Raw genomic sequence first — 27886 nt, 5'->3', positions numbered from 1 at the left:
GCATTTATGGCTAGCTAGCTAGCTGTGTACAGTGTGCGCGGTGCATGCATATGTTATGTGTAGTATGCATTATCAAGGCCATTTTTTATCGATGAGGTTTTCTTCGCCTTCGGGCCGCGGGTAATGAAAATTCGACTCAATAATATCCTCATTAATCAGCAGTTAAACAGCACAATCATGCCGATAAGTGTAAAGATTTGTTCTGGAGATCGCCGAATCAGAAAGTTGCTGCCACTAAATCCAGAAGACATCGTAGGATTCTTTGAACTGAGTAAGTGTACGGTACCTGTTTTTCAGGTGTTTGTCATGAGTCGACTGTACAATACTGCTAATGCATGTGGAGCATGTGGAGCTGCAGCTAGAGTGCGTGCGACAGCGTTGCACCCAAAAGTACTTCTCCTACTATCCTAGTCTACAGACTACAGGTAGTTTTCTAGACTTAGAATCTAGTAGGTCCTAACGTTAGAAACTAAATCATCCCATTAAATTTAGAGTCTAACTGCTACAACGAGCCTTGGGCTTGGACCAAGCCTTCCTGAACTTGAAGCCTTGAGCCTGGGGACCACGCAAAATACTTCTTTATAAGCGAATTTTGTTTGGCAAGAGGAGTTCATATCATGTGCAAATGTACAAAACTACAATTGAAACCTTATCTACTGGTATGTTATGTGATACAATGCATATAGATCTATAGCCATAGAGTCTAGTGTTACTGTAGTTTTTAGATGATAACTATTTCTCTATTTGTGGTAGGTGTCTATACTTTACGTTAGATCTAGACTCTGTAGTCTAGTCCAGGTCTACAGAAATTACATTATCTTCTTGGATAATCGGTGTGCTCTCCCGATGTGCTCCGCTTGTAGTGGGTGCAACGCTGTCGCTTTTGCAATAGTATGTGTGTAGCTACTGTATAGTGTAGTCTGTAGCTAGTCTGTGCAGCTAGTCTGTTACTAGTGTTAGTCTGTTGGTCTGTTTGTTACTTTAATATTAGTCTGTAGTGTTGGTCTGTTACAAAAATGTGAAAGTTTTTGTTGAACTTGCTCTCATTTAATTCTTTCTTTCTACATCAATTTTGTTCTATCTTGGAACAAGTGATCCTTGGGCTTGGCCGGCCTTGGTAATACCAGGTGTGAGTTAATGAGGTCAAATGTCATCTAGGGGGTCAAAGGTCAAATGATAGGTCTGTTAGTCTGTTACAAAAATGTTAAAGTTTTTGTTGAACTTGCTCTCATTTTTTTATTTCTGCATCAATTTTGTTCTAACTTGGAACGATTGATCCTAGTTGGGTTAATATCAGATTTGAGTTGATACGGATATTGTCAATGGTCATCTTGGGGTCAAAAGGTTACTTGTTTTATTGATTGCAAAATCAGGCGAGACTTGTGCCGGCCATGGTTCGAGAACCACCTTGTTATTACAAAAAAGTTCTTGGTTTGAATGTTTTGAATGATAGGATTTGATAAATTTTATGGACATCTTCAGTAAAAATGTAGGGACAGCTTAAGCCCTAAGGGGGCCGCTCACTTGGTCTAGCCTATCCTGGTCTATCGAGGTAGGCCTTAATACTGTCACAGCCGGGTTCAAAAAATTGCATGGCTATGTAATTCTTTCACCTGGGGTGGCAGTAAGGCCTACCTCTAGACCAGAATAGGCTAGTCCAAGAGCTAGTCTCTAGGTCAATAGGGTTAGAGCACCAGCGAACGACTCCTTTAGGCCTAAGCTTTTCTACATTTTTACTGAAGAAGATGTCAAAAAAATTTATCAAAACCAGTCATTCCACTGGCATTAATCGGGGGGGGGGGGGGGGATAAAGTATGTGATAAATGAGATATGTGTCATTGTATTAACATCATATACTTAAAAAATTGTCAATGTCTTTCCCAAAAACACTGAAAATTGCCAGAATGTTCAAACACACTAGCGGTATAAAAGTTATAATGCTACTACAACTGTAGCTATTATCCTGTCATGAAACCATACAAACTGCAAAGTATACTTAAGTCATTTTTTATTACATTTGTAAATTGTAATAGTTTTTCTCTCCCCACCCCCCCCCCCCCCCCCTTACAGTCAGAAGAAAATTCAGCATCAGAGATGGCGAAGATCTTGTTTTAGTGGATGAACATGAAGGCTTTAGTATCGACGATGATGTATTGGGAGATATTGTGACCAGCCAGCCTGATGTTAGCCTCATGGTCCTGAAAGAAGATGAAGAATGGTCCAGTAAGTTTTTAATAAGAGCATTACATTTCTGGAGAAGTAAGCAGTATGCGAACAATTATAGGAATGTTCCTTTGAACATTCTCTGTATTTGCAAAAGGTGCTACTGGATACAGCCACTGTGTTAAAATGAACAATTCATTGCAAATTAAAGACAAAGGAAGCTAGTCTTCAGCATTGCAAACTTGCATTTTTGCAGAAATGTTTTCAATGCGATCATCTTGAAATTTGTTGGAAATTTCTATCTATATGTCCTACCCATTCAAGGATGGTATTTATTCATGAATGTACGGCTCACAGTTTCCTGGACCTACATGTGTCTTGAAGACACCTCAATATTGTGAATGTTTGATTTAAAAAACATTTTGGTGTGATGTTTGAGTTGAATGATACTGTCCAAAGGATTACATAAAAAAGAATCTACAAAAGTCTGGAAACTTATCATTGTTCATCGGTGTTGGGTATTACCAGGGAGGTGGCCATCTCCCTGGTATCACCAAGTCCCTGGCTGGTGTAAATTTACTCCTAATTCAAGAAGATCTAGTAATTGCAGTGTTTCTAGTATAGTACGCCTTTTTAATTATTTGTTGTGCCTAGCATTCTTATGCTATAAATGTATGATTACGTATTTCAAATCTGGGCGGACAACTCTGTCAAAGTTTACAACAGTAGCATATGACACGAGTGCTGTTTTTCCCATGGTTGGCCCCAGCTGATAAATACTGTGGGGTAAATACTGGTCTTTGCCGGATATTACCGTCTCGCTATTTATGATGAGAATGGGAAACACAGGGGAATAATCAATAAGTCATTTCATGAATTTTGTTAATAAAGGAATACACAAATCATTGTACATGAAGTATGATTAACCAAAATAATAATAATAATAATAATAATAATTTATGGCAGGAATTCATTCTTATTGCTGGGACAAATTTTTGCGCAACGTTTTCTGATCTATGTATCTGATACCATTTTTGCTGTGTACAAGAATTCGAAAATTGTAGCAGTCACTTGGGAAGGAATTGCTCCTATTGTAAATGTTTACTCCAATCATTCAGTGGCACTTGCTCGACAACTTCTGAAGCAGAATGGAAACTTGACAGTCATGGAGCTCCTGTCATCTTTTGACAGTTCTGACCAGAACAAAGAAGGTATTTTTGCACATTCCCTGGAATGCACCCTCTAATTTCATAAAGAGTCTGAAGTGTCATCAGAAGTTAAAATTAAACCAACCTTATCATTAAACATTCTAGTGATGGTCAATTTTTCATGGAGCATAATCACACTCCCACATAAACACAACACAAATGTGGGCCAGGAAGCTTATTTTCGAGTAGCCATACACAATTTTCCCCACCCTGAGAGGGGACTCCCTCCCGGATCATCCCCTCATCTAGTTATTTCACTCCATAGGATTTTTTTTACAAAAAACAATTTCCAATACTCTGAAAGTATATTGTACTCACTTAAATGTGCATCAGAAAAAGTTTATTTCTAAGATGCCAATTGCTAAATTTTCCCTACCCTTAGATGGGGCAGTCCCTTCCAAACCTTCCCCTGCATTTTACCCATCTAACTTTAACTTTTAACATTTTTAAGTCGTCCAAAGGAAAGACCTTATGCCGTCATATTTGTCCGTCTGTCTCTCCGTCTGTCTGTCAACAATTTGGTATCCACTTTTTCATCGATCTATATCTTGGCTCCGAGTTAACCAAACAAGTTCATATTTGGTATCGGTATCCTTTAGGACTTTCCTGATATTAAGCTCATTTTTGTGTTGAGGTTGAGCTTAAAGGCAAAGATCAAAGGTAATTCAATGTCACATGGGTTATATAAAACAAATGAAAATAGATCTTTCTCGCAATATCTCAAGAACGGTTTGGGCAAACAACTTCAAACTTGGTATATGTATACCTATGGAGGTGACAATGATCTTTGACCTCAACCTTTGACCTTGACCTTTGACCTTGATTAAACATGAAAATAGCTCTTTCTCGTAATATCTCAAGAAAGGTTTGGAGAAACAACTTCAAACTTGGTATATGTATACCTATGGACGTGGCAATGATCTGTGACCTCAAGCTTTGACCTTGACCTTTGACCTTTGCCCTTGATTATTTGTAGACAACATTTTGAATACTGTCCATATTGGCACGGTTTTCAATTACTCGACATTGGACGACTGCTTTGGACGTCGTCCATATTATTATACACTTGGCTTGATTTCTGCTATTCTGATGGCAGAACCCCTTCCCACACACTCCCCCTGCTTTGTCCCTTCACTCCCTCACTCAGTGCCCCCCCCCCCCCTCCTTTTTGTCTCACCTGAACAAAGTTCTGGCAGAGATTGACATAGTAATCACTTTTCCTGTTGCTGTGTTAGAAAAATGTTAAAGGCTTTTGTTGAACTTGCTCTCATTTCTCTATTTCTGCATCAATTTTGTTCAAACTTGGAACAAATAATCCTTGGGTATTACCAGATGTGAGTTGATGAGGATGATGAGGTGAAAGGTCATCTAGGGGTCAAAAGATCAAATGATGCGAGGCCATGTGCATCATTTTTAGCTCACCTTAGCCGAAGGTTCAAGTGAGCTGTTGCCATCCGTTTTTGTCTGCCGTCCCTTGTCCGTTGTGCGGTGTGCGTCATCTGTAAACTTTTATATTTTCATCTTCTTCTGCAGAACGAATGGTCGGCTTTTAGTCAAACTTGCAGAGAATCATTCTGTTGGGTAGAGTTGTTCAAATGATAACTGTAGCCCCATGGGGGCCCAGGGGGAGGGCCCCCAGGGTGCAAAATTCTCAAAATTTCAAACATCTTCTTCTCCAGATCCACAAGAAGATCAGTCAAGTTGTTTTGTGTGTAGATACCTTTATAAGTAAAGAATGAAAGTTGTTTATGACAACTCCTGTTGTGCCCCCTCCTTGGATTATTCTGTGTCAGTTTTCCTAAGAGTTTTCCCATTCAAATCTCAAAATAATTATATTGCTATAGCGCCCTCTAGACAACTACTGAAACTCCCCTTTAAATGAATGTTGAGTAAAAGTTGCCTTCAATGAGTTTGTACAGAAATTACCAATGAGATTGATAACTCAAAGTTTAATTCATGTCAAAATGAACAGAGCCCATGGAAGTACAAGAATTGTATATTTATTAAAGGAAAAAAAATATTTTAATCTTTTACAAAAAGGGAACAATTAAGCTGTGATCATTCAGAGCATTACAAGTTACATTTCAGTGATCACAGCAAGTTCCGAAAATGACCACAAATTACTCACTGGACCATCTCTTCATGCATGAATGATCAAGGTTTTTAATTATAGACAATCAATGACTACTAATCTGATACATGTGATTGTAATAAAGTATCTGCTCACCATGCACTTGTAAGATTTAGGAATAATCTGCATGTGTATTGTTACTAATTGTTTTGCCAGAGTGTCCAAATGGGGGGGGGGGGGGGGGGGGGGGTAAATGATTTTACATGCAACTGTAGTAACTCAGTGAGTAATCATTTCAGGTGTTCACAGTGAGTTTGACTCTTCATTACAAGGTGAGTATTGATCGAAAACTCACAAAAAAGTGCATGTCCTACTTTTCTCCTACTTTTACTGAAATTTAGCTCCTATTTTTTTTCTCCTACTTTTTCACCATGATCTACTAGAAAGCCTGCTTGATTTTATTATTTTGCATTTTGAAATACAGGATGGAATTCTGGTACATCTGCCATCCTCCTCCTCTTGTGCCTGTTGCCTCCTGCAAGCCAAGGGAGGTCTAAAGCTGCCTCAGCAAAAGTATCCATTTCCTCAGCAATCTCAAGGATTATTCAGTTTCAGAAGGTATGTAGCTTTTCAGTATAAAAGTGGACTATAAATAAATAATGTTATTAGTACCCTCGTCACACCTTGCATGTTCTCACTGCATTCTAGAAAATGTTGCCAAAACTGACTAAATGTGTGTACACAGGGAGTAGATGTAGCAATGGTCTATCTAAGAATTTCATGAATGTGCTTAGACTGGCTTGGACTAAGAGGGTGCTCAAGAACTTTGGGCCTGTTCAAAAACTGAACCTATCCTAAGATTATTAGGAGTGACAATGCGCTAGAACGAGATGGACCTACTGCAAACAGGGTTGCCATACTTCAATCCTACTAGGAATATGTTTCAGCGTGACATTTTCACAGCCCTAAATGTAGAGTTATATCAATAAACAAAAGGTCAGTACTTTTTGCCTCGATATTGGAAATTGATTACAAATTTGCAGCAAGAAAATAATTGTGAAGGAAATTTTAAAATCCTTATTTTCACAGTGTCTCCTTTTGTGTGAGTTGAAATGACTCAACCATATTAGAAAGACTCTTCTCAATCAGATACTTAAAACCTGCTTTGAAAATACTTGCATTTTTTACCAGGCCTCTACAGCCTACCTCTATACGTTTATAAAATTTTCTGTGCAAAGTCCTGGTTGAAGAATGTAGCTACAGTGTATATCTCTGTTCAGTTCATTAACCATAAAGTGAATTGAGCGAGATACAAGTTATAGGGGAGACTACGCTGCACATGGATGTCACCATCATGCACAAGCCCTGTGATTTATGCACTTTTCCTATTTGCTCAAGAGTTATGATGGAGCATCACTTGCAGCCAAGCCTTGATAGTCTGCAACATGCAGCCTGAAGGCCACTGCATATCATACAAATCTTTGGTCGCACAACTTGCCGACTATCATTTTATGAAATAAACAGTGCGTATATTCTGTTTTATTTCAGATCTTAAGTCGCTGAGTTGTGTGACAGAAAGTCATATCGAATGCGGTGGCCTTTAGTCTAATCAGGCCTCTTAAATTGAGAAAAAAGTCAGAAAACGTTGTGCTACTTTGCACATTGCAGACATTTTCCACAAAACATCCAGATCCCCCCACTATATATGTATGTATGTATGATGATGGTAACAGTGATGATAAAGATAGAGTTTTGATAGAATTAACAAGTGGGAAAAGGGTAACTGCTAGTTTCATCGTTTACTAGTACATGTAATTTGTTTCAAACACAGAGTGGAGGGAGCATTCAAGATTTTCTGGATGGCACCAAACAGACCCAGAGCCAACCGTTCCTTCTTGGAATTGGAAATTCTAAGGCCTGTATCAGCAGTTACTTGCTCATTGTCGATCACAAGGCCATTCCATGTGGTGCCCGTACGGTGGAAGGAGCAGTAGATGAACTCTTCAAGACGCACTTTGTCTTTGGCTTGCATTACTGCCAGTCTCTTCATCAGTTCTGGACCTTCATCCAGACAGCTGTTTTCGAGATTGATGTTGGAGTTTCCCGCGAATCACCGAGAGTGCGTGAACTAAGATCCAAATTATTCACACCATGATTTGCTTCAAATGCAAGAGAAATTTTGCAATACCAAAGTTGGTGCAACATTTAAGATTAAGTCATGGACTAAGTGAAGGAGGAAAAGAGGTGTTAATCTGTGGACAGGGAGCTTGTGCAAGAACATTTTATTCTTTTCGTGGATTTCGAGGGCATTTGCAGACTCACCTTAAATCTGGTTTGCCAGATAATCAAGAACAGTTTACTGAAAATGAGAAAGCTGGTGAATCATTCGAAGAGAGCTTTGCAGGAAACAGTAATGATAATGACGACAGTGATCAAGATCAGGATATAAATGCAGAAGATGACATTTTATCCGCTGAAGATTTGAATAGGCAGTGTGCAAAAGTAATTTCAAAATTTTCAGCAAACAGTGCAAACTCTGGAAAAGTTGTAAATGACATCGTGGAATCAACCAGTTTGATTGTAGGTGATGTAGTAAAAAGTGCATCAGCGGCAGTTAAGGCTACTTTCTTGAAACATAAACTGCCCATTGAGTCCGAAGCTTATAGAGAAATACAGACGCATTTTGCTATGCTTGAAAAGCCATTTGAAAATTTGAACTCAGAATATAAGCGGATGAAATATTGTGCAACACTTGGACTTGTTGAACCACAAGAAATAAAGTTAGCATCCGGTATGAAAGTCGTCTAAATAAAAGAAGTAAGCAGTATGAACAGATTGCTATTGAAGATACCTTTGTTTATATACCCATTTTAGAATCTTTAAAGCAACTTTTGAGCAATGAAGATATATTGCATTTTGCTACTCATGACCATAGGAGCACTGATGGTGTAATGAGAGATTACTGTGATGGTGCACAATTTGAGAAAATCCCTCTTTTCCATGAAGATGAAAATGCCCTACAAATTCACTGTTTTTATGATGACTTTGAAACTGTAAACCCCATCGGTTCAAAAACAAAAATTCACAAGTTAGGTGCCTTTTATTTCATTTTGAAAAATCTGCCACCAAAGTATAATTCTATTCTTTCCAATATCAATCTTGTAGCTCTGTGGTATGCTGAAGATGCCAAAAAATATGGATTTAATGCTATTCTCAAGCATATTGTGAAAGACATTAACATTCTGTCAACAGTTGGCATTACTCTTCCTAATGGCATTGTGAAGAGGGGAACCATTACTCAAATTAGTGCTGATAATCTAGGTGCAAATGCCCTGTTTGGTTTTGTACAGAGCTTTTCTGCTAATTATTACTGTCGATTGTGTGTGACAAGCAAGGAAGAGGCGCAGAACACATTAAAAGAGGTGTTAATGGAAATGCGCACCAGGCAGACTTATGAGCAACATTTACAAGAAGCTGAAGCTCAAACTACACTGTCACATGTGTTTGGAGTTAAACAAAAAACTGTATTGAATGATTGTATTTACTTTCATATCTTGACAAATTTTTCACTTGATATAATGCATGATCTGTTGGAAGGCATAGTTCAGTATGAGCTGAAACTTGTACTAGAATATTCATCTATGAAAGGCAACCACCACTCTTGACCCATGATGAACTGAATCAGAGAGTTGCCAGCCATTGCTTAAACCGTACAGATAACAAGAACAAACCATCCTACATTAAACTGAGAACAGCTGGCAATGATGTGGGTCAAAAGGCAATGCAGGCTTGGTGCTTGATAAGAAATCTTCCATTCATCATAGCTCATGACATTGAAGAAGGAAACGTCTACTGGGAACTGCTGCTAAGATTACTAGATTGTATGGATATTATTTTTGCTCCCCAATTAACAGCAGGCTTGATAGCCCAGTTGTCTGTTCTCACTGAAGAACATCACACACACTTTCAAAAAACATTTCCTGCCAATAGGTTGTTGCCAAAGCATCATTTCATGGTGCATTATGCTACATGTTTGAGAGAAGTTGGGCCACTCGTACATGTATGGTGTATGCGGTACGAAGCGAAACATCACTATTTTGGCCGTGTTGCAGAATCTGTATGTAATTACAAAAACATATGTAAATCACTTGCAAAGAAACATCAGACAGCACTAACGTTCCATCTTCAGTCAAACCATCCTTTGGAGTGTCTCGAGGTTGGGCCAGGTACTTCACTTTTATTGTCAGATTTAGATGAAAATATTAGACAGACTGTGCAAGAGAAACTCCAAGTAGAGGAACTCTCTTCTGAAGTCTTTGATGCCAATTGGGTTAAAGTGTATGGTACACATTATCAGTTGTCTCTTTTGGTCTGCCATGATGTCGATGAGCTTCCACTGTTTGGTCAAATAGAGCATATCATTGTACACAACAATGACATTTTTTTTGTACTTCTCTTGCTAGATACATTGCATTATAATTCACACTATCATGCCTTTACAGTAGAAATAAGTTTTCCACGTGGTCATGTTGTCAAGAATCAAAAGGAACTTGTTGACTACAAACCACTAGATTTAATGACAAATTTGTCAAACACAGACTCGAGGAAGTACGTGGCACCAAGGCATGTTCTTTTCAAGTAATTTAGACCTGTAGAGCCGATGTTATGTATGGTTTTGGTAAATGGTAACAAAATGTTCAAAAATAACTTCAATCAATAAGATATTGTGGACTCTTGTTAACCCTATGTAGCCCGGGCTATATTTATCTGTAGCCCCCCCCCCCCCCCCAGATCTTGGCCGCCGATCATTAATTAAATCTTAAAGAATGCTAATTTTTGGTACATTTTTCCTTTTGAACATCTGACCAAGTGTGCACTGAAAAATTTTATGATATTTTTGTAATGTAATATATGTAATATTTTCCATCTTTTTTTCTTTCGGGAAAAGCAAATTTATGATGCATGTGCATGAAAGCCAAGGATTTGGAAATGCACAGATTGATTTGTTGTTGCTTATTTCCTGGAGGAAAAAGAGAAAGGAAAATGCATGTTTTGATGTACAAATAGCTTTTTGTTGACTTGAATGACAAATTTGTCAAACACAGACTCGAGGAAGTACGTGGCACCAAGGCATGTTCTTTTCAAGTAATTTAGACCTGTAGAGCCGATGTTATGTATGGTTTTTGTAAATGGTAACAAAATGTTCAAAAATAACTTCAATCAATAAGATATTGTGGACTCTTGTTAACCCTATGTAGCCCGGGCTATATTTATCTGTAGCCCCCCCCCCCCCCCCCCAGATCTTGGCCGCCGATCATTAATTTAATCTTAAAGAGTACTAATTTTTGGTACATTTTTCCTTTTGAACATCCTGACCAAGTGTGCACTGAAAAATTTTATAATATTTTTGTAATGTAATATATGTAATATTTTCCATCTTTTTTTCTTTCAGGAAAAGCAAATTTATGATGCATGTGCATGAAAGCCAAGGATTTGGAAATGCACAGATTGATTTGTTGTTGCTTATTTCCTGGAGGAAAAAGAGAAAGGAAAATGCATGTTTTGATGTACAAATAGCTTTTTGTTGACTTGAATGACAAATTTGTCAAACACAGACTCGAGGAAGTACGTGGCACCAAGGCATGTTCTTTTCAAGTAATTTAGACCTGTAGAGCCGATGTTATGTATGGTTTTGGTAAATGGTAACAAAATGTGCAAAAATAACTTCAATCAATAAGATATTGTGGACTCTTGTTAACCCTATGTAGCCCGGGCTATATTTATCTGTAGCCCCCCCCCCCCCCCCTCCAGATCTTGGCCGCCGATCATTAATTTAATCTTAAAGAGTACTAATTTTTGGTACATTTTTCCTTGTGAACATCCTGACCAAGTGTGCACTGAAAAATTTTATAATATTTTTGTAATGTAATATATGTAATATTTTCCATCTTTTTTTCTTTCGGGAAAAGCAAATTTATGATGCATGTGCATGAAAGCCAAGGATTTGGAAATGCACAGATTGATTTGTTGTTGCTTATTTCCTGGAGGAAAAAGAGAAAGGAAAATGCATGTTTTGATGTACAAATAGCTTTTTGTTAACTTGGTTGAGGAAAAAAAAAATGAGAAAGAGACTCAAGACAACCAAGTACCTACATGGGTATTTCTTTTCATATGGGTACCAGGAGTAATTGTGTGATATCATGTGATGTCATGTTCATGTTACACATGAAACATTTAGGGGCTAATTGTGAATGAACATGTTACCAAAGAAATATGCGAGTGTTTGTGAGTGTAATGATTATTGGCTTTTATCTTAGGTATAACACAGTACAAAACAGCTTAGTTTCATTACGTATTAACCAATTTGAGGTCATACTTTGGTACCCATATAAATAGAAATACCCACATGCATATTTTTTTTGCCTTTAACTACTTTAGTATACAGGGTGGCTCCCAAATTGGGCAAAACTTTGTACATTTTAACATTTTCTTCTCTTGATCCAGATGTAGAATACAAGTTGTATTCTTTAGGTGTAAGTTGTGTATTGTTCATCATGATAATTCCTTTTTCCAGTTTCTTGAATAAACAAGAACCAAGTTTTGTTTGTCAAGATAATTTGGTTTGTTCCTTTTCCCTTCTCTATGTGTAATGTGTAATGAATTTCTGTGTTTGATTCTAATGCATTGATAGAGTGAGTTGGATTGAATTGTTGGTGCTAAATCGTTGGTTTTTGTTTTAACAACAATTTGGGGTTGAATTCTGCATATCACTGTTGTTAAAATAATGGTGTTAAATTTTATCACCGAAAATAGAATTGAATTGCAACACCAAAGATTGGTGTTGGAATCTTTCTTTTTTTTTTTCTTTTTAACACCAAAAATAGAATTGAATTGCAACACCAAAGATTGGTGTTGGAATCTTTTTCTTTTTAATACCACAAATAGAATTGAATTGCAACACCAAAAATTGGTGTTGGAATCTTGTTTTTTACACCAAAAACAGAATTAAGTTGCAACACCAAACATTGGTGTTGGATTTTTTTTTAACACCAAAAACAGAATTAAATTGCAACACCAAAGATTGGTGTTGGACTCTTCTTTAACACCAAAAACAGAATTGAATTGCAACACCAAGAGTAGGATTGAATTGTTTAATTCCAGAACTTGGTGTTAAATAACACCAACCGGTGTTTTCCGATATAGATACCGGGAAAGTGTTAAAATCAACACCCATGGTGTTGGATTTAACACCATTGTTTTTGCAGTGCGTCCATACGTTATACCCGTCTAAGGGGTGGGGGTTGGACCATTGACATTCATCTCCCCCGCCCTCCATCCTGAAATACGTTCCGCACCTCTGTACTTTAAAGAAGTAAGAAATGTGTTGACTTGATGAGTTTGAGTGATGTATGGGTAATTGGTATGTAGGGCCTCTTTACTCCTGACTGATCGAGTTATCCTAGGGTAAGAAAGTGTGTCAGTGATAAAGATAAAAAAGACCACTTGGAAAAAATAACATGAGTATCCTTTCAATCTGATTAAAACCTCACCCATCCCCCCATCAGCAAGACCCAGGGACTCACCTGACCCTCATTAATGTCAACTCTCCCATTTTCTCTCCCGGCATTACGCGGAATGAAACTAGGAAACATTTAGTCTGCTGGGCTATGTATACACACCGAATTGGAACGTCCCACCGTTACGGAATATATGAATACGGAATTGGAGAGCAAATATGCCAGCATCGCCCGACCAAGCGAGCCCGGCACTCCGATTAGACTCCATCGTGGATGCAGACTTGGTCGGGATATCCCGGAGCAGTGAAATGAGAAAGTCAAGCGAGCCTGTCCGATATAAAGCAACCACTCTCTATAAGCAGCTTCAAACCAGTAGAGCGCCAAATCTTGTTTTTCATTCCACGAGGAAATGAAACAGAAAAGGGGACGAAAGCCTGTTTTTTTTTCGAATTGTCGGACAGGATGCAGAAATCTACGTTGCATGGCTAGCAGTCAGGCACAGGCGCAGAAAAGTGCGCCTGTTCAAAGGCGCAAGATTCTGCTATCATGAATATTATAATGACGACACCCATCATGCAACACGATGCTCGTAGTGCAATAGGCATGGAGAAAATTTTGATGGCGAAGACACCGAATCGAAATAAATTTCGTTATAAAATTTGAACCTTGACACTTTTCTGGTTTTCCCCCTATAGTTTGCCATATATCTGAACTTGAATAAAAGATAACTTCTTGGGAAAAGTAACCTTGACATCTGGCGTAATATTGATCGGAATACATAATTAGGCATAGTTTTTTTGATTTTTCCAACGGTTTGCTCAAAAATTAGCCGTGCGCGACAGGCGTTTGACTAAAAAAGCGTTGAACCGTATCCTTTGTTCTCCTGCGTGCGATCGCCGCCGCACTGGAGCTTTATGTCCGTACATAATAGTGTACGCGTACACGGAGCTTGTGTTATGTAGCTACGAAGTTTGCTACTCTTCTTCATCGCTGGACGGACAACGTTATTAGTATATTACCACCGATATTCTTTTGCTCTTCTTTTGCTTTTGCCATTCTTTCCTTGAGTGCACGATTTGCATGGTCAGATAAAGTTTTGGGCACCAAGTTTTGTCATCCTGTCATGCCGAAGAGAGGTGCAGAGGGGAAATTTACTCGTACATTAAAGTGCTCAAACGATCTGCACAGTCAAGTCGCTGGTGACAACGTGCAATTACACATTGAACAATTGAAATCCGTGAGTGGACTCAGTATCGCGGAGCATAGTGAATGGGCCAAGGAGAACGCAGATAAGGCAAGGCTCCTGAAGACTGCAAGTGCCAAACGATCATACTTTCTGTGTCCACCTTGTTATACCTACTTCTGTAATCGTGCAGGAACTGATACTAGTGATACCACCACCAGCTCTCAAGAGGTCACAGCCCCGGGCCCAGGTAAAGACCGAGTAGACTCTGTCATCGAACAGTTAAAAACATTCAAGTCAGAGGAGTTGGTGCGAGTGGCACAATTTCTTGGTGAGAGCCAGTATAAGAGAGTTGGGGAAGATATAAGAAAGAACTTGCACACAAATGATGTTGATGCACTTTGCCACCTGAACATCAGGGAGTGGATAAAGTCGAGAAATCCTGTGATCTGTTCATTTTTACGAGGACTCAGCACCAATCCCAAGCAGCCTGCATTTGTTGACGAGAGTAAAGATTTGGATTTCGCGAAAACTGTAGAGCAAATATACTATCTACAAAATAAGAACATTGTGCTGCCTTTGGCGCTTTCTGAGAACCTTGTCACTCATGCAGTCACGCGGAGCAAGATTGCATGTAACATAAATTCATCATCATCTCCGGCAGGTAGTCACACCTACGTTCTAGATTGGTTAACTGCACAGGCAGGAAAGCCCATTTCACCGCCAGCTGGAGATTGTTTAGTGGCATTTGACAATGACCAGGTAATAGGGAAAAGCTATCATGTGCGTACCAACAGCAAAGTACACAGCAGCGTCATTACAAGCGTGTGCATTGCAGAGCCAGTAGAGGATGTAGATGAGGAGAACGTACAATTTCAGGAAACACTTCGGCCTGGAAAGTGGCTCACTGACGAAAATGTAGCAAAGCAGGTTGAACGAATTCTGAACCCAGAGAGCCACTTCAACAAGGCGGTAGATGCAACACACTACAAGGAAGTGTACCAGGTTTTGCAGCACAGAATCGATGTGGTATCTGCTCAGCAAGTTTGGAAAGATGAGAAATGGCATGATCACATCGATGATCAAGTAGTTGCTGAGACTCAAAAACAGCAGTTCAAAGTGTGTTGGCTGTGTGGCACAGATAATGTTAAGACTAAACGTGTTTGTGTCTGTTGTTCTGCAAACTTAAACCAAAAACCTGGAGTAGATACAGAAGAGGAGCCAGGACCGTCGAGACCAAAAAAACGTCACACAGAAACTCATATGAAGGTATCATTTTCCTACGTGGACCAGCAAGAGAGCACTGTAGATCCTTCATCAAGCAACAACTCTCCTCAATCTTCCAAAGTGAAAATCAAAGCAGGGGAACCTGTGTTTGTCAACCCTAACTCACACACCAGCCTGATAAGAGTGTTCCAAGAAATTGGAAAGCAGGTTTCTATCAGGAAGTATGTGAATGGTGGGAAGCGTCAGTGGGTGGCAGTCACTTGCGACGGACTGCCATTCTCGATTGGCCAGCGGGTTCTTAAAGAGACATTCACGTGCCAGGAGTGCGGGCAAGCCCTCTTCCCGCGGAACACGTACATCAAACACTGCCGTGATCACAAACGATTCACAGACACTCCGGAGAGCGATCTTCCCTATGTCCGTGAATTTGACTGGCTCCTTTTGAGAATAGGACATGGGCATTTCGAAATGAACATGGTCCGGTCATTCTTTTCACTGAACTGGGAGATATGTGTAAAGGACCTCGCCAAGTGCATGGGTTTCTGTTCTGAAAACGCCCAAAAGTATGCTAAATCTGCCGCAGACCACCATAAAGCATGGGAGATGCTACAAATCCTCTACTTTGGCACCATCGATGAGCTAGTCGTACCGTATGTCCGCTCGTGCATGTCAACAAAATCTGAAGCATCTGCGGAGGGGTTCTTGCGATGGAGCAGAACTGTCAAGAACCCGAGATACCAGTACCTTCAGGAGCAGATGCTCACCTATGCATCTGCAATCATGCATCTGAGGCAGGGCATAAGGCACAACGACATGGCTCTGGTGTTAGCAGGTGTGTGTATTTTTTACACTTTCCTCGTGTTATGGTTTTGTCCCAAAGTATTTAATATTATGTGTAAACTGTGTAAAGACATTTTCTTTTTCTTTTCTTTTTTGCACTGACAAAGAAAGCAAAAAGAAAAAATTTCTGTCAAGCCCTAACTACAGACACATACTGTACAATGTGTTTGTACAATTGTAGGAATAGAGGAGAGTGCACTGTTCTAAACATTGTCAAAATTTGTTCCTGATGCAGGGCTATTGACATTTTGTTAAACAACATACATGTAAAATAAATGTATAATGTATATTGTACATGTACAGTACATTTACATCTGTACAGTGTACATGTATGTGAAAATCAGAATACTATTTATAAATTTTGACATAAAGCCTTGAAATGTTCAATTTAATTGATAAGTTTGTATTTTGTACGTACGTACATGCAATGTTAACCACATTAGTAATTTTTCTTTTCATCCACAACTTGTAGGGAGAGTGAAATACGCTCCAGTATTTCACGCCAGAAATCACCCCAAGTACCAACTCATCGAGTTGGTTGAGCTGACCAACTTTCTAGCTGCACCTCTACCAGTCCAAGAATTCCTGAGGAAGCACCAGTCCATCTCAGCCTCAGGAGATGAGTCCAGATGTGAGGATATGGATTTCATACTGGAGAACCTCAACAAGAAGAGCAAGGCTTGGGCACCGCGAGGAGTACCAACTCATCATGACTGGCAGCGGATTTTCCGTAACCTTGGAAAATTTGATGAGGTACACCCATTACATACTGTATGCATGTTGTACATCTGTACGTATACGGTATATTGTACGTGTGCATACAGTATTTTGATGTCACACTAATGCACATGTGTTGTATGTAGAGTGATATTGAATTGGAATCATCTTGTCTTGCAACTTATGTACTGCATACCAGTATTTCTAATGTTTAAAAAGAAACAAATAAAACTGTACGCACAGTGTGTACAAGTACTGTAAGTACATACTTTCATACATGGTATACAATGTATACACTGTGTGTACAATGAACAGCTACAGGTGTACTTCTTTAACGTCATTGTTTGAATTTTTACTTGAATCATGATGAAACAGTAATATATACGTACAAGAGGATTGAACTTCTATTCACAGTGGTTTCATTCAACTGTATGTGGTACAATGTACCACTACATATATGATTTCTAACCAGACTTGTAATGTTTTTCACTACAACTTGAATTTGACTAAAAACTTGAATCATGGCTTTCTGACTGTCATTTGTGATATCATGTAATGTAGCTTCCATTGATACATCATGGATTAATATCTCTGTACACAGTACATATACAGCTGTACTGTACATTTAGTACTTTATTCACATTGAGGGATATTTATTACAGAAGATATCTGGAAAAGTCCCGTCGAAATCGTGAATGAAGGGTACATGGTATTCAAATATTTATTTTGAAAAAATCTCTTTAGTGTACAATATAAATCTGTTCTCATGCTCCTTAGTATTTTTCATCTTATCTGTCGCTAGTGTGATGTTATGCACTGAAAGTATAGAGAAGTACCACACTGTAATACAATGTATGAAATTGTAATACAATGCACACATGTAAGTAGTTTTACAGTCTCAATTTTATATGCATTTGTGATTCATCAAAGTGCCTTACTGGTATTAATGTTCTTGTACTTTATTTTTCTCATGTGTGTCTGTGCATTTGCAGTTGCGAGCATCTGTCTTCGAAAGAATGCAGAAGAGGGATCCCGACTCTGGGCAGTCCTACATCAGTGCTCATGGTGTGCAAGACGAGGATGTCTCGAGCTGGAGAACCCATCTGAGAGTCAGCAACTACTTGGAGGAGCCCATGAGAGAGGATGTGCCATTCACATCTATCAGCGCAGACAAACTTGACTCTGAACTTGTTCATCTCACGGAGCAAGCTGACAGGAGGAGACGTCACTTCGCCAGCTGCACATTTGGAGTTCCTCCTGCAGAACCTGGAAGCATGAGACCTGATCCAGTGTTTGTGACAGAGGTGGAACGTGTTTCTCACAATGATGTCCGGAATCAAACAAAGGATGTCATTGCCACACGGATTGTCGGTGCTCTTGACATGCTTGATAATGAACGTGTGAAAAGTATGCTTCTTGATGAATGGAAAACAGTCAAAAACAAGAAGAAGGAAGATTTCATTTCTTTCTTTAATCGAGTACTTGAAGAAGTTTCTAGCCAGCTCCCTGTGGTTCCAAGTGAAGAGGATGAAGACTAGCAGTGTGCATTATTGTAAGATACTGTATGGGTATGTACTCTGTACAGGGAGTCTTGTGACTAATACAGGATGTAGCTACAATGTATTTCCCCATACATGGGAAATTTGGTATTATGAACACTGCTATAACGAGATATTGGTTATTACGAGGAAATTTTCACGGTCCCAAATTTCCTTCCACACAAGTCAATGTAAAATGCTACTCTTAAAGCGAGATCAGCTATAACAAAATAAATGCTATAATGAGATGAATTTTGTGATTTCCAAACTAAGAAAAATATAGCCAATCAAACTTGTTTTAGCGAGGTAAAGCAAAATGCCTTCGGGTAAAGCTTTACTTTCCCTGTGCTATCATGTTCCGAGATTGTAAAGCTCGATGCGCCAAAAACTGTCTTGTACACACAAATTTTCTTCAGTGCTCTCAACAGCTAGCGCCGCATGTTGTAAGTGTATGTGTGTGTGTGTGCTCACTGATACATGCAGAAAATGTGGTGGGACGGCCATACATTTGTATGTATACTGTAAAAGTGGATATTTTCGCGCGACTAATTTTTCGCGCTTGGCCTGGTCACAAGAGTTTCGCGTGTTTTTAATTTCGCGGAATCTAGATGTCACGCACAGGAACATATTGCAAGCAAAAATATTCGCGGGCTTTTATTTTCGCGCTAGTTTCTGGTTGCGCGAAACGCACGAAAATTTCAACACCGCGAAAATTTCCACTTTTGCAGTATGTGACATCATCATGACGTTTAGCAGGTGTGAGGCAATCTGATGCTGTGATTGGCTTTCTACGTAGGGAATTCTCCATCCTCACACATGCAGTCATAATGTACATACAGAATGTGTCACATACACATACAGCATAGTGCAGACCATATTCAAGCTTTCCACACACAACACACACCCATACCATAACCACATGCCAATCCACAGACGATCTTGACACAATCGCAAGCTAGAAATTCAAACATCTACAGTGTACAATTAATAAGAAACACATCCTTGATATTGGATTTCATTGGCGAAAACATCTTCTTACCCATAAAGGTAAGTAATTCCCTCACACACATTACCAAGTTATCAGTATTGATCTTGAAAGATGATGGGTAGTCCCACATGTGCAAATTAATGTCTGTATGCTATGCTTTCTTTTATGCCTACTGATATGACAAGATATCAGCTATAACGAGGAAAACGACTCGGTCCCAACTATCTCATTTTATCGAGTTTCCCCTGTACCTAATCATTGGAGTATAAATACATGTATGTACTTATGGTGTTGTATTTTTCCATTCGCAAGTCAGGACATGGTATACAGCTGTATGGCCAAAATTAACATACCGTGGTAATACAGGACTGTAAAGCTGAAAGAAACAAAGAGTTAATTCCTGTATAAATAGCTTTTGTAATGTTGAGGCAAATTCTATTTGGCAACAAACAAATGAGCAATGTACAGCGTACTGTACAAATACAGTGCCTGTACTTATACCCATGTATTATGCCATAGTACATGTTAAAGATTGGTCTACAGCCGTTGTACAGGTACATTCTATAATTTGTACATGAAGCGTGAGAAATGAAAATTGCAATGTTCTCAGTCGCACTACACATACAGTGCCAAAGCACTGTATGTTCTTCCTCAAGGGAGCTACGACTCCTTACTACAAGTGCATACCAAGTATTGTTAAGGACATACACGTGTAGTACAATGTACTGGTATACAATGTACAATATACAGAGTAGACTGCACAATGTGAAACATGCTTGTGTTTAATCACAGTTTATTTGTTCAGAATAGAGTACACTGTACACAAGTGGTACTGTGTACTTTGTGTACTGGTATCACTCTGAAAAACAACAACAAACAACAAAATACTGTACATAATGAACTGGTACACTTGAACATTTTATACAATGTATTAACTGTACTGTAAGAATACATGCATGGTTCTTGAAAGTTTGAGCTTACGAAGAAAGAGAAATGACATGAAGCTTTGTGCATGGCACTGTTTCCATGCATAGTGTCCCCTACGAAATATTCAGTATGGGTATACAGTTTATGCTATACAGTTTATGTGATGTGTACACGACATGCACTTGTACGAATGTACAATGTACATATATATGCAAGCTATTGTTAAGATGAACTAAGTAGTACAGGTGTAAGAATGGTTCAGGCATGGCTCAAATATTCACATACCTTGTACATGTATATGGGCAAAATCAGTGCCAGACTGTACATGTTCTGTACAAAAAGTACATGTAATGTAACTGCAATTGTGAGTTAACAATTCATACAAATACATGTATGTTCTGGTGAGAGCCCAACATGCTTTTAAATACTTCATTTACAGACGAGTACATACATTGCACTCTCAAGGAAAGTTGCTTCATGTGCTTGTTATTGTAACATGGTGTACAGTGTAGTACCCTTCTGTTATGCATGAACTCATATACTGTGGCTCATCCGTACAAACATGATACAATTACTGTACCCATCTCAATACTATGTTTGAAGAGTTAACTATTGTTTGTGTGCAAGATACTACTCTAATACATTTTACATGGTACAGCAGATGGTAAATCACAGCCCTTTAGATACAGAGTACATGTACTTTTACTACAGTAATGTTTGCACAGTTGTGTATCTGAGCCCATACAGAGTGTTGCATTATCAAACACATATGAAGATACAGTAAAGTAACTTGAAAATGTTTTCTCTCTACATGTAGGATTACAAGTGACAAAAATAGAAGAAGCAAATACTAGTAGATGCAAATTGTGCATTTTTGTACAATGCCTAGATGAGTGACATACAATGTACAACTACATACATTGTACGTGTGATGTACATACTTACGTTACAGTTACAATGTACAACAGAATACTATTAAGTATATTTAGTAATACATGTTATTACATAAAAGACAGTGGTGTTAAGAAATAACTGCTGAGCACACTTTGTTTAATGGTTTCTGTGATCTAATGTTAATTGGTACACTGTATTTCTTACTACATACAGTACAACATGTACAAACAGAACAGATCCTTAAGCAAGTTTTGTTGTTTACTTGGTATCTGCTCTTCAGTGGTCATCTACACATCTGTACGATACAATATGTATGTACAGTGTAGTTTGCTCTGTTGCTGATAATATATTTAATTAGTATCAAGCACTGCTACACCGTATATGTTTGAACATTTGCCTATAGCTGTACGTTAAAGGAAAGATTGTACAAGTCGCGAGTGTCCAATCATTATGGCTACATTTGTGTATTAAGTTCAAACTAACATATGTATGCATGTAATTGTTAGCTTTTACTATTATACATCTTTGTACAATGTACTGTATGTGTGTGTGTACAATACATCCAAATGTACATGATGTATTGAAACAGTATGCATTATAACTATTTACATTCATAGTCTGTTTGTGTTTGTCCACTTTTTTTGTTGCTGAATGCAAAATCTGTTACACCAACAACTTTCATATGCTGGTAATCAAAGTGCAAGTACATGTAGTACAATAATTTTGAGTTTAATAAAGCTGCACAATACAAATATCAAATGCTGTTTGCAGCCTGAAATTAGAGGCTTATTAGAAGTAGTTTTACAATAATGTACTTGTACGTGTAATATGTTGACCAACAGAACATGTGTACAATGCAGTACCTCTTCAGTTGACACCTACATTGTACAGTGTACATACAGTACATGTAAGATTGTACATGTACACAATAAAAATGCCTTTATATAAGTTGTGCAACTCGCCTGCAAGAATTAACTTAATATGTGCCAACCTAAACTTCATATGGACATTTTTTTTTTCTGTGCATATAGCAAGACAACAAGTTCTTTGTACACAAACGTTTTGTGGTACACTACTGTACAATGCCAAAAGCCAGTACATAAATAATGTACGTTAGTCTATGCGTAACATCTTGAGTTGCACCCATTTATAGTGTACATGTATACACAATTATGAGGTAGAAAAATATACAAAAATGTTATCTTGTTATACATTAAGTATACAGTAAGTGAACTGACTTTTGTTTTCTACAATTTTTGTACAGTGCACACAGATGATTTTATACATACTGCAAATAAGCAACTAGTAACAGTTGGTACAGACACATAAGGCTGACAAGCATGTGTTTACATACATGTACATGTACAGCCTTTCAATTTTACATTGTACACTGAGTTATTGTACAATACAATTGTAGTTGAAGTACTGTATGCACATTTTTAGTGCCCTGTAAACTGCAGCTACAAAAGTGGTGATACACAGTACACGATGTACATACTAACTGTATTTGTAGAAAAATGAGCAATGTGCAGTCATCTCATACTAACGCTGTCAACCAAGACCAGATTAAACATGCCTTGTGATGTAATGCACAGGTGCGTACACTGTGGTGTTCAGGAAAAGAAGTGTTACTGTTTTTCTCTGACTTTCTTTTCATATGCTGCTATCAGTCGTTTGTCAAGGATGTGGTGTTCTGGCTCCCACGTATTGAATTTTCGAGGCCATGTTTTCCACTTAACAAAGTATTCCAACCTACTATCTACCTCTCTGTGATCTTCAATTGCCTCTACTATGTAGATATCATTTTTCTTCTTTTTCTTTGGTTTAGGCTCAATATGCTCATTGGCAGATACCTGTGTAGGGATATGTGATGCAGAAACATTTGTTGTTGATGGTGAGTCTGGGGGGTCAGGTTGGGCTGTAGATGTCGCTGTTGAATCATTGTGATTTGGTGTTTGCATGCATGATGTCGACTGGGATGTTGATTGATGTGGAGTGTTAGGTGCTGATCTGCACAGAGTTGATTTTGGTGTTGATGGGCCAGGAGTATTGGGTGCTGATCTGTGCAGAGTTGATTTGGGTGTCGCTGGGCCAGGGGTATTGGGTGCTGATCTGCGTGGAGTTGATTTGGATGTTGATGGACCAGGAGTATGCGGTGCTGATCTGCGTTGAGTTGATTTTGGTGTTGATGGGCCAGGAATACTGGGCGCTGATCTGCGCGGAGTTGATTTGGATGTTGATGGACCAGGAGTATGTGGTGCTGATCTGTGCGGAGTTGACTTGAATGTTGGGCCAGGAGTACTGGGTGCTGATCGGCATGGTGTGGAGGGGAGCTGTGATTGGGCAGGAGTGCTGGATGCAAAACTGCGTGGTGTAGATGCATTATGTGGTGAGCGAGTCGGGGAAGCCAGCCATGATCGTGCACACGACGAATCTGATTCGATGAAATCTGCGAGCAGGCTACTGAGATCATGAGCGTCATTATCAGCTGGAATTGTACTCCGCAAATGTTGAGGGGTTTTTGATGGAGTAACAAATTTCACACTGTAAGCAGAGCTGTCATCTCCTTGAACCAATGAATCCATAGTGGGTTGAAATAATTTCAAGGCTTCATCAGTTCCCCAGTATGTGATCTTTGAAAATTCGTCCTTCACATACATAAACAGATCACATCCTGTTAGCTCAGCTAATTCATGTCCCTTCTTGAACATGTTTCTCATCCTCCTGTACTTTGTTTGATTTCGCTGGCGGTTGTCATCTTTGAAGTTTAATCTCTTCGCTAGGCAGCTAAAATATAAAAAAAAAAATAATGTGAAGAAGAAAATCAGTTACAGCAGTCAAGCTATAGGCCCAAGTTATAACTACACATGAACATACTTTTATTTTTTGTAGTTGGTTACTAAGTACCGGTATCTGGTAACACACAATCCATCGCATCTCTGCCTTTCGTTGTGTGATGCACAATGTTCCTACACCCTTATGTTTACATCTGTACTAGTTCCCTCGTGCTTGCTCAAACAGGTCTAGACTAGACACCCTACATAATATTAAAAAGTGACAAGTTTAATGAAAGCTATGACTCAATTTTCTTTTAAGTGATGCCATAGACACATTATTCATATTTTTTTTTAAGTCATAACATATTACTACGTTTTCAATCTAATCAGATGATTACTTGAACTTCGTGATAATGCTCAATGCATATAGTCAAATGATAGGCCCAAATAATATTACTGGTAAACACATGTACAGGCTTACGTCGAATATGAATGTAAGTAAACTTACACCTTCTTCTGGCGAGTCTTGACCATGATGTTCACTTGTGGAAAGACCAGGCTATAAATGGACTTTGTTTCAATGTCAATAATTTTGCTTTTGACGTGAAGTGGAATGTGAATGCATTCTAAACGGACTCTAACATCGTGATGAGAGCCAAAAGGCTGAAAGAATCACCATACACTGTGTTAGCAAACACGAAATGTGCACAGCCGTACACTGATGTAGGAAGATATTCGTCAGTCACTGCAACAGTGCAAGTGATGATGCAGCAACCTCATCAAGACTGCCATCCAGTCATCCGGTTAATTGCTCAGGCATGCAACGCATGATGTTCGGTATGGTAGGGAGGGAATGTAGTCTGCTAATTTTTAAACCCGTTGCGGAAAGCGGAAAAAAAAAAGAAGAAAAATGATTGTATAGTTATTAGAGGTCTGCCTGTTTGGTGACAACATCATGTGACAATTCATGTTCCAAACTCTTAATAAGACTTAATTAGAACAGGAAGACATCATAGCGATACACCCTGTCTGTTGTTTGCACTCGCAGCATCAGTGTTCTTACGACTCTTTGTACCCACGCACGGTACTCGCAAACCACCGTCATGTCTCTTGCGATATCACTTCAAAGACTAGATCGCTATGAGTGACTCCCACAATCACACTGATTGGAAACTACTAGTGTAGTAGTCGAGAGTGAGACTCTCATAGGCCAATATGCTACAATTTAGGAGTCAAAATGAGTGAGATCAATAGAAATGCATGCAAATGAAATAAAGTTTTAGAGTGAGAAAGGACCAAAATGAGTGAGTCTCACTCTCAATGAGTGAGAGTTGGCAGCCCTGCAATCGACACTTGGTAAATAAACCGAGATGACTGGTGACTTATTTTGACAATGTTTATCATTACCGTGTAACACGCAATAGGACAAGATAAAACCCCACTCCCCCTCTCTCTCTCTCAATCTCTCTCCCTTTTCCGGCTACTTTCAATGTTCATCACTATACTTGTACATGAATCTGTTTTTTCCCCACCACCACCACCACCATCCTGCCCGTTTATCCCACCTCCCTGCTCCGCCTGCTCTCCGTTGGTCCTTACCATAACCAGGGCCTGAGCGCAGGGGCGCACGGCGGCCAGCACTGACAGCTGATCAGTACATCGCGGAAAGCGGTGATGAATTTTCGACTCAATGAAACGACTGGCGGCGAGAACTACGAGAATCGAGCGTAACCGGCGCTACTCGCTCGGCGCCAGTCCGTCTAGCTCAAATAACCCCCAAAATAGCAGTTTCTTGCGCCTGGCGAGAGGCGCAGTTTTCTGCGCCTGTGCCTGACTGGCTAGTTTTTGTATGGATAATGTACGTTTAGTGGGACTTAAAACTATTGGAAACGTAATCAAAAATCATAGTTGAGAAATGTTTGCAAGCAAGACTAACACTAGACATTAATTTCCGTCTTAATGTTCAGTAATGCTATCCTTACAGACATGCCTTACAGAAAGACACAGATAATGGACCAAAAATAACAACAGATAAAACGCTCATGTATTCGTAGTTGAAAAGGAAAATTAAAAAATCTACGGGAGCGTTTCTTCAGTGTGTCCCTTTTGGTTGCCTTTGTCTATGACCAAATGCCTTACAGTCACATTCGGCGACATGTTCGTTCACTGTAATGGGCAGGGAAAAGTCATGTAAACGGGATGGGGAATTTCCCAGCGATGCCATTCTACAAAGATCTAAACAAGTTATGGTATTTCACAGTTTCGCTTGTTCTCTATAGATACTGACAAAAGTCCCACACATCTCTTTGCTTGTATTTACTCATTAAAAAAAATATTAAAAAAATGGGGGGGGGGGGGAGCCAGTTCAACCATGTGATAATATCACAGTGCCGCAGACTCATACTGAGAGGCACACAAGTTTTACATTCACATTATTATTATTTTTTTTTGCGAATAAAGAAAAAAATCGCTTACAACAAAAGTTTCCACTACCATGATTACCTGGCAATGTTATCTACTGAGGTTACATAGTAGTCATATATAGTTCAACTGTATTAAAACTGATTTTAATACTGAAATAAAGTATACCAAATGGAAAGTAATAATTGTAGATCAATATAAATATTATGTCAAGCGAGATAGATAAGAATGAACATTAACATCGAATGAACATTAACAATCAACAGGAAAAAATGATCACTAATCTTGTCAACTACAGGTCCAAATAAATCGTCATTTCATAAATATAGTCTTGTACAATCATATCGTTTCTCTAGATTCTTTTATAGATACACAATCATCACAAAATGTCAGCATGTCTTCAACTATCTGATACATAACCTCCTCATGGCTACTAGTATATTCTTTAGAAAAAGAATGCAACATCGAACATCAAATTGATGAGCAGACGAAAACACCCGTTCTCTCTTTTTACTCTAAAATTCGCGTCTCAGGGAAGAAATCATTGTCTGCACCGATTCAACCCAAAATAAATTGAAAATCCCAAGGAGGGTATATTGGGAATAAGAGTCGATCGAACTTGATTTGTGACTTAAACTGTCTCTATTCACACACTGCCTCCATCATTCATCTGGATCACCAAATCGGAGTGAAATTGGCAGCTGATTCTTTCAACATGAATATCCCCCTCCCATATTCGCAAAGAAGAATGTCAAGTGTAGACGACGCGCTGAGCTTGTACCTACGCATGTATGATCCTCATGTCGTTTTGATATCTGTGAAACAGACTCTCGATCGTGTGGAAATTGTTGCGGAGGAGAGGATGAATTGCCTTATCGGCACCCTGCGACATCTCCTATAGAAACGGTTTCGTCGAGCATAGGCAAGGAAACTTAATTGAATTTGGTAAGAGTGTCAATACATCTAGATATCTCCAATATCGGCGTTTCATTGCGCTCTTTGGCTGAGCTACGTCATTAAAAAAAAAGAAGAAACAATGACTTGAAGATAGAAGGTAAGTGAGAAAGTGACCCCCCCCCCCCAAAAAAAAAAAGAAAAGAAAAGAAAGAAAGGTAAACAGAAAAAAAGTTATAGTCAATACTTGAAGAATTATTCGAGGGCGAGCAGACTTGGACTGAGCAACGACTTGAGATACATTGTGGATAATGACCGCGAATGGTATTTTCCAACCGATCAATCTATTATGCATTTTAGTTATTTTTCTGGTTAATGAACGGTTAGAAATAGAAAGGCAGTGCAGGGGATGCATGCTAAAGATAATTATTCTCACCTTTAAGAACCCTCTTTCCTATCTTGAATATATCATTAATCTTTCTATCTTATTCCTGACACTGAGTTTTCTTTCTGTTTTAATT

At 38.9% G+C, this 27886-nt stretch overlaps 1 protein-coding gene across 1 annotated transcript; it reads left to right on the top strand.

Moving 5' to 3' along the window:
- The first annotated feature begins 2082 nt into the window (after positions 1-2082).
- On the top strand, positions 2083-10111 carry LOC139743036 (uncharacterized). Its single transcript, XM_071653545.1, has 4 exons — positions 2083-2223; positions 3282-3374; positions 5927-6060; positions 7274-10111. Exons 1-4 carry the CDS (start codon positions 2193-2195, stop codon positions 7595-7597), a joined length of 582 nt encoding a protein of 193 aa, XP_071509646.1. The 5' UTR covers positions 2083-2192; the 3' UTR covers positions 7598-10111.
- The last annotated feature ends 17775 nt before the right edge of the window (positions 10112-27886 follow it).

The sequence above is a fragment of the Diadema antillarum genome, unplaced genomic scaffold, assembly GCF_040938485.1.
Source record: "Diadema antillarum isolate AM-2024a unplaced genomic scaffold, OU_Dant_1.0 seq00001042_RagTag, whole genome shotgun sequence".
Classification (NCBI taxonomy): Eukaryota; Metazoa; Echinodermata; class Echinoidea; order Diadematoida; family Diadematidae; genus Diadema; species Diadema antillarum.
This window is presented reverse-complemented; position numbering and strand designations above follow the sequence as displayed.

Bases quoted from the DNA above. Each gene is read 5' to 3' on its own strand.
- LOC139743036 (XM_071653545.1), top strand. From the start codon at position 2,193: ATGGTCCTGAAAGAAGATGAAGAATGGTCCA. The intron at 2,224-3,281 runs GTAAGTTTTTAA...CCAATCATTCAG, and splicing joins AGAAGATGAAGAATGGTCCA to TGGCACTTGCTCGACAACTT. The intron at 3,375-5,926 runs GTATTTTTGCAC...TTTGAAATACAG, and splicing joins TTCTGACCAGAACAAAGAAG to GATGGAATTCTGGTACATCT.